The sequence below is a fragment of the Gorilla gorilla genome, chromosome 15 (genome assembly GCF_029281585.2).
Source record: "Gorilla gorilla gorilla isolate KB3781 chromosome 15, NHGRI_mGorGor1-v2.1_pri, whole genome shotgun sequence".
NCBI lineage: Eukaryota > Metazoa > Chordata > Mammalia > Primates > Hominidae > Gorilla > Gorilla gorilla.
This window is the reverse complement of record NC_073239.2, coordinates 36,685,984-36,699,633: the sequence shown is the minus strand read 5'-3', so window position 1 is coordinate 36,699,633 and position 13,650 is coordinate 36,685,984. Positions and strand designations below refer to the sequence as shown.

The window sequence follows — 13,650 nt, the reverse complement described above, 5'->3', positions numbered from 1 at the left end:
CCATCTCACACCAGTTAGAATGATGATCATTAAAAAGTCAGGAAACAACAGGTGCTGGAGAGGATGTGGAGAAATAGGAACACTTTTACACTGTTGGTGGGACTGTAAACTAGTTCAACCATTGTGGAAGTCAGTGTGGCGATTCCTCAGGGATATAGTACTAGAAATACCATTTGACCCAGCCATCCCATTACTGGGTATATACCCAAAGAACTATAAATCATGCTGCTATAAAGACACATGCACACATATGTTTATTGTGGCACTATTCACAATAGCAAAGACTTGGAACCAACCCAAATGTCCAACAATGATAGACTGGATTAAGAAAATGTGGCACATATGCACCATGGAATACTATGCAGCCATAAAAAATGATGAGTTCATGTCCTTTGTAGGGACATGGATGAAATTGGAAATCATCATTCTCAGTAAACTATCACCAGGACAAAAAACCAAACACCGCATGTTCTCACTCATAGGTGGGAATTGAACAATGAGAACACATGGATGCAGGAAGGGGAACATCACACTCTGGGGACTGTTGTAGGGTGGGGGGAGGGGGGAGGGATATCATTAGGAGATATACCTAATGCTAAATGACGAATTGATGGGTGCAGCACACCAGCATGGCACATGTATACATATGTAACTAACCTGCACATTGTGCACATGTACCCTAAAACTTAAAGTATAATAATAATAAAATTTAAAAAACAAAAAAACTTTACAAATTAAAAAAAAGATAGTTAGAAAAACAATGCTAATAATAATTCAATTATCAATCAAATAATTCAACTGTATAAATAGTAATTATATTAATAAATAAATTTCTATTCATTCTATGTAAATACATAAGAAAGGAAGTATATTGTAAGTTTAACCCCATGCCTAGTATATAGGAAACTATCTATGGACTGGCTATTTTTATTATCACTAGTCTATAAGCTTCTGTCGGGCTAGGAGTGTGTTCCTGTATTTATATCCCTATAATTAGCCAAATGCCTAACATATAGTGTATGCTCAACTATTGTTTCCTTTAAGAGATAGGCTATTAATTATTGAGCAAGTGAATGAAACTAATGAATGCTTGAAGCATCAGAGAAGTGGTTTGGCTTATATTTGCAATGTCATAATTAAGCTCCAAACCCACACATGCCTCTCTTCATAAGGTTCATTCTCTGTTGCATTACACCTCTCTTATGCCCTTTCTACCTTTCTATAGGTTTACCCATATATCTTCCTCTCCTCATTATAACCCACCTCAACCACTGCTTTTATATCACCTAGTGATAGAGGTGGCATTTATCTTACCAGAGGATAGTCCTAAGGGCCCACCTCAGCATCCTTTTCTCCCCTTGTGCCCCTACATTAAGCTTAATCTCATTACTTTACAACCAGGAATCAAAATTAAATGGTCCCACAGCCAGCTGAGACAAAATAAAGAAGAAAGCAGGACACTAGCTCCAAAACCTCTCCAATCACCCTAGCGAAATTAACTTCATCTGTCACATTTAAACTATCATTGATTACATAATATACTCTCTGGCCCTGAAGCATTATTCCCTCAGCAGACAGAATCACTGTTAGAATCATCTATAGAGGATTCCCAGAGTTTTCCAGCGTTTATTAGGCACTACCTAATTCTAAGAGAGACGATATTAGGAACTCCCCTGATTGGAGTCTAGATACTTTAGTGACTTGTTTCTTCTATGGAACTATAAGCTGAGAAGGTGCATGCCCTTCTCGATATTGTCCCCTCTGAACCCATGGCCCTGACTGCTTCTGAACTGGTAAGCAGAAGACATTGCTGACATTATAAAGCCAATGTATTTGCCTGTCACAATTCACACAAGATAGCAATTGTTAAATGAACTTGTTATAATCAGTCATGAAAAAGCATAGTCTCAGGTTTGAGAAAATGCTCAAGAGATTCTGGAAAATGTACCAAAAAGAAAATTAAACTCAGACTTACGAAGACTAAATGAGATGATATATGTGAAGTTCCTAGTACAGAGTCCAGCAAACAGCAGAACCTCAATAAATGATTGAATTTATTATCATTTAGAAAATGACACTGAGGCTTAAGTATATGCTAGAAACTTTACCAGGTGTTAAGATGGCAAACTAAAATAGTTCACAAACTTGGGAGGAAGACAGAAGTATATATAAATAACTATATTATAGGTTATAAGTGTAGTACTATGAGGGTACAGAGGAGAGAATCATCAACTGAGTCAGTTTCTTAGGAAAGTTTCCACTGAGAATGTATTGATTTGGACATTAACAGTGAACAGAAGGAGTCAGAAAAGAGTATTCATGATTTGGCTGTATGTATTTCTTCTTGGCATGGACTTACATTTCCTGAAACTATCTTTCTAGAGGCTCTTGCAGAGAGAACTAGGCTGCTCCTAAATTAAAGTCATTAAAATGACCACATCTCGAAAACCCTTGCTAATTTAAGAGCATGTAAGCATTTTTATCCCCAGTCATCAGCTCTATTTGGAGTTTTGCTTTGGTGTTATTGTCGTTAATTAGGCTTCTACAATTTCCAGGAAAGAAATTGCTACAACTAAAACTGCTATATTTGAGTTCTTGCTAAAAGGCTGAGATGAATAAAGAAGAGCTTAGAAACTATAAGTATGTGCCAAACAAAAAAGTAGAGAACTGTCCTATACACCTGTTAGAGCCCATATACAGCCAGAAATTAGAAGATTACTAGGATTCAGCTTTACTCCAATGACTCATCCATAATCACCTCCAATTCTATGTGCCTTAGCTACTTTTTTGTGTGTGATTTGATCAGCAGCCACATCCAGTTTCTTCCTGCAGTGGAAAGAGCAATCCAAGATCCACTTTCTCTTCATGGTAAATCGGCTTGGAGAACAAATGAAATAAATGGAGTCCTGGAGGGCTGGATAGGTCAAAGTCAGGAAAAGAAGTTTGGAACTTGTCATTTATTCAGAGGAGTAAGGAAAACAGTGGGAGGTAAGGTGTCATAAAAAGAGACAATATTTTGTTGGGGAGATGAGAGGAGGGGAAATCCCAGTGAGAAAGGGAACTGAGGAATGAAAGCTGACAGTGAATTTCAGAAATTAAATATTAGTTTCTCGCTAGAGCATATAATATTAAGATTTAAGCAGCTCCAGGGTCATCTAAATTGGCCAGAATCTGACAGCACAGTCAATATCTTGGCCTCACACAGATATCCAGGAAAGACATTTGATCAGGGAAGTAGACTCCTCCTTAACAAGGAAAGGATACATCGATTAATCTCTCTGCTTTGGAAAACTCATTTCTGTCCCGCAGTTAACAGAGGACTGAGACACATTCAAAAGGCAGGTAAGCAAAATGGAGTCAGGGTTCCACCCGTGTTACTAATCAGCACAAAGTGGGTGTTCAGAGTCACGTGGTGATGATAGGTTTGGAAACCAGGAAAGCCCCAGTGCTCCAAGATAACACAAACTAGTTAGGTGAAGCCACGGCACCCAGACTGGCAACTAAAGTAAATGTGGTGGTCAGTGACCTAAATTCAGAGAAGACCAGAGCACCAGCTCAAGTCCTTGAACCTGATATACATGTTTTCCTCAGAGAAGGTTTACAATACATCTGTCGAGGTGAGACACGGCAGGCAGGAGTAAGTGAGTTTGTTGTTCTGGAGTGAGAATTATATAAAAATCGAAAGACAAAATCATGTTAGATTTTTCCCTGAATTTCAGATTATTTCAGATAATATACAAATGTATGCAAATTTCTAAGGCCATGGCTGAAAATATGAATCCTGTGAAATAATGATGAAAAATAATTAAACTTGTATTATGCAAAATGCTGTAGGCATCCAAGTGTTCTCAATTGCTGCCCGATAGTAATCTGGTAAACTATGAAGATCAGATCACTATTAAAGTCTATTTTTGACACAGCTATTGATACAATTTGTCATAGTGAAGGCTAAGGTACTATGTTTTAGAGTAGAACATAACTTGTGAGTAAGGAGGAATGAAATATGGCATTACAGCAATCCCATGCCAAAAAAATTATGTTTTAATTAGGTCATGCAATAATTTGCCTCAGAGCAGCAGACAGTTCTACTCAAATAGCAACAAAATATGAAAAATGAATCAATGTCTAAGTGTGATAATAGTGCAATTAATTCAATCATCCAACATTTTCTTTTTTATATATATTTACCTATTTATTCTAATAATTGTATTATCAACAATTATAGTTATTTAAAAACTTGCAGTGGTAAGGCTAAAGTTCAGCCTTACTCTAGGGTTATGGACTCTTAATTTGGTGTCATGAAGTCCTGAATTTGAATCCCATGATTTTATCTGTGTGAATTTTAGACAGTTAGTATTAAGAACAGTAGCAATAACTCACATTTATTGTGTGCCAACTATATGCTAGATGCTGTACTATGTGCTTTTTACACACTATTTTAATTTAAACACTCAATTTGTCTAAGTTGTATTATTTGTTAATTTCTATGATATAACATACATACTTATAAGAGTTTCTAATATAAAAAGTAATGACCAGTGGACTATAATGGTACAGAAAACCTTGAGTACAGTTTTCTTCTCATTGCCTAACATCGTCTTCCAGCCAACCCTGCTTGGAGTGACTATATCATAATGGCCTTCCTTCAGTTCCTTTATACTTTGTGTTATTCCATTAATAGGCTGTGAATAGAAATTTGACTGAAGCCAGTCGTATAGCTCTTGTGAACATAAATATAAACAAGAGAAAAATACATAATTTTTTCATATCAGATAGAGAATTTTCTCTATTTTCAAACAAGTGAGATCCCTAAATGTAAGTTCCTAAGCCCATTTGTGAATATCCATTTGTTCATAAGTAAAAGAAGTACTATAGCAAGCAAGTGTAAATCCTACAATGGAAAATGTGCAGAGTTGATGCAGCTTGGTTCTAGAACATAGCTCTGTCTCTGTTTCTATGAATGACTGTAAACCAGATGGCTATTCTCCAAAGGATACATTCTTTTTACAAACATTTTAATTAAAATATTGGTACTCTCAGGTTAGAGGCAGGTAGGGACTTTATGTCACTCTCATACATGGATGGTATGGTAAAAATGAAAGAAAGATGCAGAACTATTCTGTATCTCGTGTGTAATTTATTATATTTTTCCATGGATCATGTTTTTTGGAGGTGTGTCTAAAAAGTATTTGCCTAAATCAAATTCATGCATATTTTCTCCCTTCTCCTCTTCCCAGGAAATTTAGTTTTACATATTGCATTTAGGTTTATGATCCAATTTGGAGTTAATTTTTGTAGAGGTTGTGAGGTATAGGTTGATCTTAATTTTTTACCCATTGTTTGGCATATCCAATTTTTCTAGTATGATTTGTTAAAAAGAATTTGCTGCATTTTTAAGATCTTTTGACTATTTTATATCAATATAAAATGTATTTAAATCTTCGCCATTCCAGGAAGATAAGTCTTAATTCTGTTTCCATTCTGTCTTCTATGTTATCAAGCCTGTGTCTTTACCCTGAAATTTCTTAAAATGAATTTCCCACCCATTATCTCAATTTCTTGATTTCACACTGATTTGGTTTCCCAAGTCCTCATTCACTGAAGTAATTTGCCTAAGGACAGAGTGTGACTGAATGGTTCAGTTCCAGGGATCACTCCACCTGATCAGTTAGTGAGAACAGCTTCCACCACTCATCACTATCACAGCTATCTTTAAGTAACGTCTTGCCTACGTTTTCCTATTATAAAGCATTGTATCTAATTCTAAGTTACCTTATATATTTACAAATAAATACTACTTGATTTCAAAAGCTAGAATATAATAGGGTTAATAAAACTCTCCTATAATTAATCTATTTAAACAAGCCACTGTCAAGCTTAAACAAGAACTTCTGAGGCCCTCATCTTGTAATTACTATAGCCAAACCACTGATTGCTTACAGGACTTTCTTGCATAGTCTTGGGCATATTATTCACCAAATTATGAATGACTGTAAGAACTTGGAACTAAACTAGATTAAATAATAAAAAGCGAACTTGCCTGTTTTGTTTCACTTTCTTTGTTTACAGACATCTTCTGAACACTCTCTTACTCCAAAAATACATATCTGAGCACAAGTGTTTTCAGGTCCTGGCATTTTTATGAAGGAATATTTCCAGCATGAAGTTCTTTTGGGACTAGACACATCACCATAGCAAAAATAATCTCTTTGTTAATAGTTGTGGCATGATTCAATATTTTAAGAAATATATAAATTTTGTATGTATATGCTCATACAATGTTTACAAAATGGGTTCATACTGTTTTTAACTTAAAATAATGTAAATATTTTCATGTTATTATATAGTTTTCTCAAGTATCATTTCATTAATGATGCAATATTACATCCTATAATTTTCTATAATCCAGAAGTAATAAGAAAGTAAGCCTCAATTTAGAACATTTGGAATGTTTCAACTTTTGTGTATCTACAGTACTGTTACCATGAAGATTTTATAGCACACTCATAATCCTTATGATAAATTCTAAGAGGTGAAAGATCTCAAAGGTTCTATGTATTTTAAACTTTCTGAAGCATACATAGTAGATAAATATATTAGGGCTTAAAGTTAATGTTAACTATATTAATATTAATTTTGGGGAGGACTAGCACAGTAAAGTGACCAAGTGACATGAGCTCTAGGGAGCAAAATGGGGTAATATGGCCCTGGAGCAAAGACAATGTCACAATTTTTAAAAACTTACGAAGAAAGGAGATAAAGATATATCACAGACAAATTTTAGACGACTATTTTTCACACAGCTATACCTGATATTTGTATTTGAGTTGATTCAAAGTTAAAATCAAATTAGCTAACAAGTAATAAAACTCTGAAATGGGGATAGAATAATAGATTCATAAAAGATAATAATAGGCACATTAAAAACAGGCCTATGAAGTATTGGGCCTGAGAAGGAACTCAGGGTTTGAACTCAACCACTTGGTTTTACCAATCGTGAAACTGAGACCCAGAGGGAAAGATAAGGCAGCTGTTGGAGACAAAGGTGGCTCTCAGTCCCAGTCTGCCATCTTCATTTGAATGTTCTCTCCAAATAGCCTACTGATTCTTCTCACATTGTAACTCACAGAAGCACAGAATACATGACTTTCAATCTGACCTATCTTTTTTGTGAGATTAATTATTCTGCTTCTTAATCAGAATTTTTTGCATAATCTGTCTCACACACACACACACAGACACACATAGACACACACACATACATTATATTATTTTCCAGATTGGAACATAGTGATCTACTAGTTTTAGCCATATAGTAGTTACAGTCATATCCTCAGCCTGAAGGCTCCAGTATGGGAGCTGTTGCCACTCATCACCAGATCAGTGTTAAGTAAATAAATGTGAATGGAGTTCTAGTGAAGACTAGGGTTCAGGTATAAATTGTTAAACCTGGTTTGCTCAAGGTATACAATTTTATAAATAAAGGGGATGTGATATGTGAACTGGAAGCAAGAATCAAGGTATTAGATGTCACAAGTAATGCCACTTTTGCTCACGGTGTCTTTCTTGCTTCCTCTGTAAAATGTGGCTCTTGTTAGAATGTGACAGGGCCACATAGCCCCAGAGTATTCATCCGTGTTGCTTAATCTCAGCCTCCTTTGGCCTTATAGAAATTATTTAGAAATATGGGTTTCAGCCACAGGAGGCCATGAGTAGTAGCAGTCACATCAGAAAAAAATAATATTTGCCAAAAAGACTTTCTAAGAGAGTTACAAGACTAGAATCCCACTGGTGGAAGATAAGGAGGAAAAAAACAGCAGTATGCATTACTTGCAACCTCACTAAGTCACTTATCTAGAGCAGCTTTAAATCTGCTGGGTCAGAGTCCCTTCAAAATTCTGGGGATGATTCAGAACTAAAACAGAATTTCTTAAGATTATTATGGGAAAATAACAACTCCAATATTCACTCAAATTTAAAATTTTGAGTTTGAAAGAGTAGAGGTTGTGCTGAAACCCTTTGTTCTCCAAGGAATTCAGACTAAACCATCTTTCAACCCAGAAAACCACAGATTTCCTGAAGATGGTTCTATCTCTTTTGTCCTATGAAGATACACTTATATGTTCCAGAGCTTGCGGTTTGCATCTGGGAAACCAACAGCATCAATAGGTTATTGCTCTTGTATGGAAGTGGACAGCCCAGAGTATACATCTCCTTTTTTAGACTTAATAGATACTGACACTAAATTTCAAGGTCAGTTTATTGAAAGATCCAAAGGAATGCATAAGTTTGGTTTTTAATATGGCTCTTTATTTTTCACTCATACTCCACGGTATGAGTGATCTTTTCTTTCTCTCTACAGGTCATCTAAGAGTGAGTTGTATGATGGAGTCCATGAAACTATTAAATCAATCTCAAGTGTCAGAATTCATTTTGCTGGGACTGACCAGCTCCCAGGATATAGAGTTTCTTCTCTTTGCCCTCTTCTCGGTTATCTATGTGGTCACAGTTTTGGGTAACCTTCTTATTATAGTCACAGTGTTTAACACCTCTAACCTGAATACTCCTATGTATTTTCTCCTTGGTAATCTCTCTTTTGTAGATATGACCCTTGCTTCCTTTGCCACCCCTAAGATGATTCTGAACTTGTTAAAAAAGCAGAAGATAATTTCTTTTGCTGGGTGCTTCACTCAGATATTTCTCCTTCACTTGTTGGGTGGGGTTGAAATGGTACTGTTGGTCTCCATGGCTTTTGACAGATATGTGGCCATTTGTAAGCCCCTACACTACATGACCATCATGAACAAGAAGGTATGTGTTTTGCTTGTAGTGACCTCATGGCTCCTGGGTCTCCTTCACTCAGGGCTTCAGATACCCTTTGCTGTGAACTTGCCCTTTTGTGGTCCCAATGTGGTAGACAGCATTTTTTGTGACCTCCCTTTGGTTACTAAGCTTGCCTGTATAGACACATATTTTGTACAAATAGTCATTGTTGCCAACAGTGGCATAATCTCCCTGAGCTGTTTCATTATTTTGCTTATCTCCTACAGTCTGATCCTCATAACCATTAAGAACCACTCTCCTACTGGGCAATCTAAAGCCCGTTCCACTTTGACTGCTCACATCACAGTGGTGATTCTCTTCTTTGGCCCATGCATCTTTATCTATATCTGGCCCTTCAGCAACCACTCTGTAGATAAGTTCCTTGCTGTATTTTACACCATCATCACTCCTATCTTGAATCCAGTTATCTATACTCTGAGAAACAAAGAAATGAAGATATCCATGAAAAAACTCTGGAGAGCTTTTGTGAATTCTAGAGAAGATACTTAGATTAAAAATATAATGGTAGAGGCCGGGCATGGTGGCTGATGCCTGTAATCCCAACACTTTGGGAGGAATATCGGGGGAACCAGCCCCCAGTATTTCACATAGGTTCTTTTCTATTTTCCCTAAGTGTCAGCTGGTCTGAGAAATAAAGGGAAAGAATACAAAAGAGAGAAATTTTAAAGCTGGGTGTCCAGGGGAGACATCACATGTCAGCGGGTTCCATCATGCCCCCCAAGCTGCAAAACCAGCAAGTTTTTATTATGGATTTCAAAAGGGAGGGAGTGTACGAATAGGGTGTGGGTCACAGAGATCACATGCATCACAAGGCAATAAAATATCACAAGGCAAATGGGGACAGAGCAAGATCAGAGGACCAGGGTGAAATTAAAATTGCTAATGAAGTTTTATGTCCCACTGGGCACGCATTGTCATTGATAACATCTTATCAGGAGACAGGGTTTGAGAGCAGACAACCGGTCTGACTAAAATTTACTAGGCAGGAATTTCCTCATCCTAATAGGCCTGGGGACACTACAGGAGACTGGGGCTTATTTCATCCCTTATCTACAGCCGTATGAGACAGACATTGCCAGAGCGGCTATTTTAGAGACCTCCCCCTAGGAATGCATTCTCTTTCTCAGGGTTATTCCTTGCTGAGAAAAAGAATTCAGTGATATTTCTCATATTCACTTTTGTAAGAAGAGAAATATGACTCTGTTCCACCCAGCTCCCAGGCAGTCAGACCTAATGGTTATCTCTCTTGTTCCCTGAACATCGCTGTTATCCTGTTCTTTTTTCAAAGTGCCCAGATTTCATATTGTTTAAACACACATGCTTTATGAACAATTTGTGCCATTAACGTAATCATCACAGGGTCCTGAGGCAACATACATCCTCAGCTTAAGAAGATGACGGGATTAAGAGACTAAAGTAAAGACAGGCATAGGAAATCACAAGAGTATTGATTGGGGAAGTGATAAATGTCCATGAAATTTTCACAATTTATGTTCAGAGACTGTAGTAAAGACAGGCATAAGAAATTATAAAAATATTAATTTGGGGAACTAATAAATGTCCATGAAATCTTCACAATTTATGTTCTTCTGTCATGGCTTCAGGAGGTCCCTCCGTTCAGGGTCCCTGACTTCCCGCAACAGAGCCAAGGCAGGTAGATCACTTGAGGTCAGGAGTTTGAGACCAGCCTGGCCAACATGGCGAAACCCTGCCTCTACCAAAAATACAAAAATTAGCCAGGCGTGGTGATGCATCCCTGCAATCCCAGCTATTCGGGAGGCTGAGGCAGGAGAATTGCTTGAACCCAGGAGGCAGAGGCTTCAGTGAGCTGAGATTGTGTCACTGCCCTCCAGCCTGGGTGACAGAGTGAGACTACATCTTAAAATAATAATAATAATAGTAGCAGAGAAACAATAATTTTTTATATTTTTAAAGGTTTCCCTTAAGTATAGAGTTATTAGCTACAATGAGATGAAGGCAAGTAAAATGCAGTAAGATTACAGTAGTGAGTCAAGAATATTTTTAATGGAGCACCAAAAATAATAAATTATTGATTTTTAAAATGTTGACTGAGTTATAAAAGGTGTCAAAGACTCACTTGTCCTTCAGAGGAGCTTGATAGATATGTACTTTGTTTAGGTATTACAATGGCTTTTGATGTAAATGAAATAAAGTGAATCCTCAAAATGTCTGTCACATTTTTACTGTATAATTGATTTAAATGATTTGGCACTCACTGTGAGATCATGTTTGGTTCTCTTTCTTCTTTACAATATTAATGTCTAAGTCAGCACTCATATGCAGTGTCTCCTAAGAAACCAGTAATTCAGACTTTCCATATCTACCTACACTCATTTTTCTTGTAGCTTCCAAAATGAGAATTCATGAAGATAACTTTATGGTTGTTAATATTATAAAATCTCACTCCCACCTCCTTGTCCCCATGTATTTCAATTCAAAAAAACTGTGCATCTGACTCCAAAAAGAAAATTATACATTCTAGGTAAATGAACTCTAGTCCTAGAACCAAGATGGTTTTCTTGTGTGACTGTGTGCTGAGCACCAGCTCAGCCACCACAGAGAATTAGTTTCTACCTCCAACTCAGAGCCACTGCAACTCTGCACTTACCCATACTTCCATCACAAGGTCCCTGGCTATTTCAAAAGCACCTGCACCTTGCATACCATTATAGTTTGGGCAGTGGAATTCCTGGGCCCAGATACTGCTGCCATTACTATCCCAAACCACAGATCTATAGTACGTCCATTCATACCTGTGCTTATGGCTCCAGATCCATGGCTTCCCCTAGGGTACCCCTCGTCAGACATTTATGCCAAAACCACCACAAGCAGTTTCTCAAGCTGGACCCAGTGCCAAGAGGGATTCCTCCAGCCACAACATCCCCAATGGGAGAAAAAGAGATAGAAAGGACTTTAGCAGCCCTAGCCACCAAAGACCACAACAATTTTTGTCACCACTTCAAACATCTACATCATTGGCTACTGAAGTTCCCTACAATCTTCATCAATGCCAACCTCAGCTGGAGGAGCTACACAAACACGACACTGCTGCACCTTCACAATAGTCAGAGCAGTTGTGTTTTACTCAACCAATCCCCTCACACCTCCATACAGAGGAAGTTCTTTCCATACTGAAACCAGCCTGTAAAGTCTGGAAGAGATGACTGCTCCAACAAATGCACAGAAATCTACTTAAGACAACAAGAAACACGAAAAACCAAAAGGGAATATCACCATGAAAGGAACACAATAATTTTCCAGTATCTGTCTCCAAAGAAACAGAGACCTATGAACTCCCAGACAAAGACTTCACAATAATTGTCTTAAGGAAGTGCAGTAAAGTCCAAGAACATACAGGGAAATAATTCAACAAAATCAAGCAAACAACAAACAAAAAAATGGGGAAATTTGATGAAGAGATTGAAATAGTTTTTAAAATTCCAGAAATTTGTTTAAAAATAAATAACATAAAAATATGTAAATTGTGACAGTAAAAACATAAAATGTGTGGAGGAGGTAGAATAAAAGTGTAGACTTTTTAAATGCAATCAAAGTTAGGTATTTATTCACTTAAAATAGTCTATGATAACCATAAGATGTGTTATGTAAGCCTTATGGTAACTACAAATGAAAAACCTATAGAGCATTTACAAAAACAAAAAAATAAAAAATCAAAGCATATACTGGAGAAAATAAACTATGAATAAATGAAGACAAAAGATAAAGATGAAGCAAAAGAAAATGAAGGGAACAAAGGGTGTAAAAAATAACCAGAAAACAATTAATAAAATGGAGGTACTAAGCACAGTCAGTTTTCTGGCATATCCATAGGTTTTACATTCACAGACTCAATCAACCACAGATCAAAACTATCAAAAATAAATAAATAAATAACAGCACAACAATAAAAATAATACAAAATTTTAAAACCAGTATGACAACTATTTACATTTTATTTGATATTATAAGTTATCTAGAGTTGGTATAAATCATACAACAGAATGCATGTAAGTTTTATGCAAATACTGTGACATTTTGTATAAGGGACTTAAGCATCTATAAATTTTGATAATCACAGGGAGGTCTTGGAGCCTATTGCCTAAAGTCACTGAGGGATGACTCTACTTACCTACCAACAATTATCTGGAATGTGAATGAATTAAATTATCTGAACAAAAGACACAGAGTGGCTAAATGAATAAAAAGATAAAACCCAACTACATACTGCCTCCAAGAGATTTTCTTCATATTTAAGGACATAAATAGACTGAAAATGAAGGGATAGAAAATGATATTCCATGCAAATGAAAACCAAAGACAGCAGGGGTAGCCATATTTAAAGAGATAAAATGTAAGTAAAACTATAAAAAGAGGCAGAGGAGGTCATTATGTAACGATTAAAGGGATGTTTCATCAGGAGAATTTAAAAATCTTAAATATATACGCACTAAACATAAGAGCAAATATTTTTAAAATTTATTATTTTATTTTATTGACAAATAATGTTTACCTATATCCATGGGGTATATAGTGATGTTTTTGGTATGTACAATGTATGATGACCATATCTGGATAGCTGGTGTATCCATCATCTAAAACATTTGTCATTTATTTTTATTGGGAATGTTCAATATCCTTCTTCCAGCAATTTGAAATTACATGATATATCACTGTAGCACAGAACACTAAAAAGTGTTCGTATGGTTGTAATTTTGTATCTCTTAACAAATCTCCACCTCTCTCTTCTTTTTCATTACCTTCCTCAGCCTCTCATATCCTCTGTTA

The 13,650-nt window shown here is 36.4% G+C and overlaps 1 protein-coding gene across 1 annotated transcript; it reads left to right on the top strand.

Annotated features, from left to right (window-relative positions):
- The first annotated feature begins 1,639 nt into the window (after positions 1-1,639).
- On the top strand, positions 1,640-13,086 carry OR4K17 (olfactory receptor family 4 subfamily K member 17). Its single transcript, XM_055361954.2, has 2 exons — positions 1,640-1,793; positions 8,363-13,086. Exon 2 carries the CDS (start codon positions 8,383-8,385, stop codon positions 9,331-9,333), a length of 951 nt encoding a protein of 316 aa, XP_055217929.1. The 5' UTR covers positions 1,640-1,793; positions 8,363-8,382; the 3' UTR covers positions 9,334-13,086.
- The last annotated feature ends 564 nt before the right edge of the window (positions 13,087-13,650 follow it).

Excerpts from the sequence above, each read along its gene's own strand:
- OR4K17 (XM_055361954.2), top strand. The coding sequence starts at position 8,383 with ATGATGGAGTCCATGAAACTATTAAATCAATCTCAAGTGTCAGAATTC.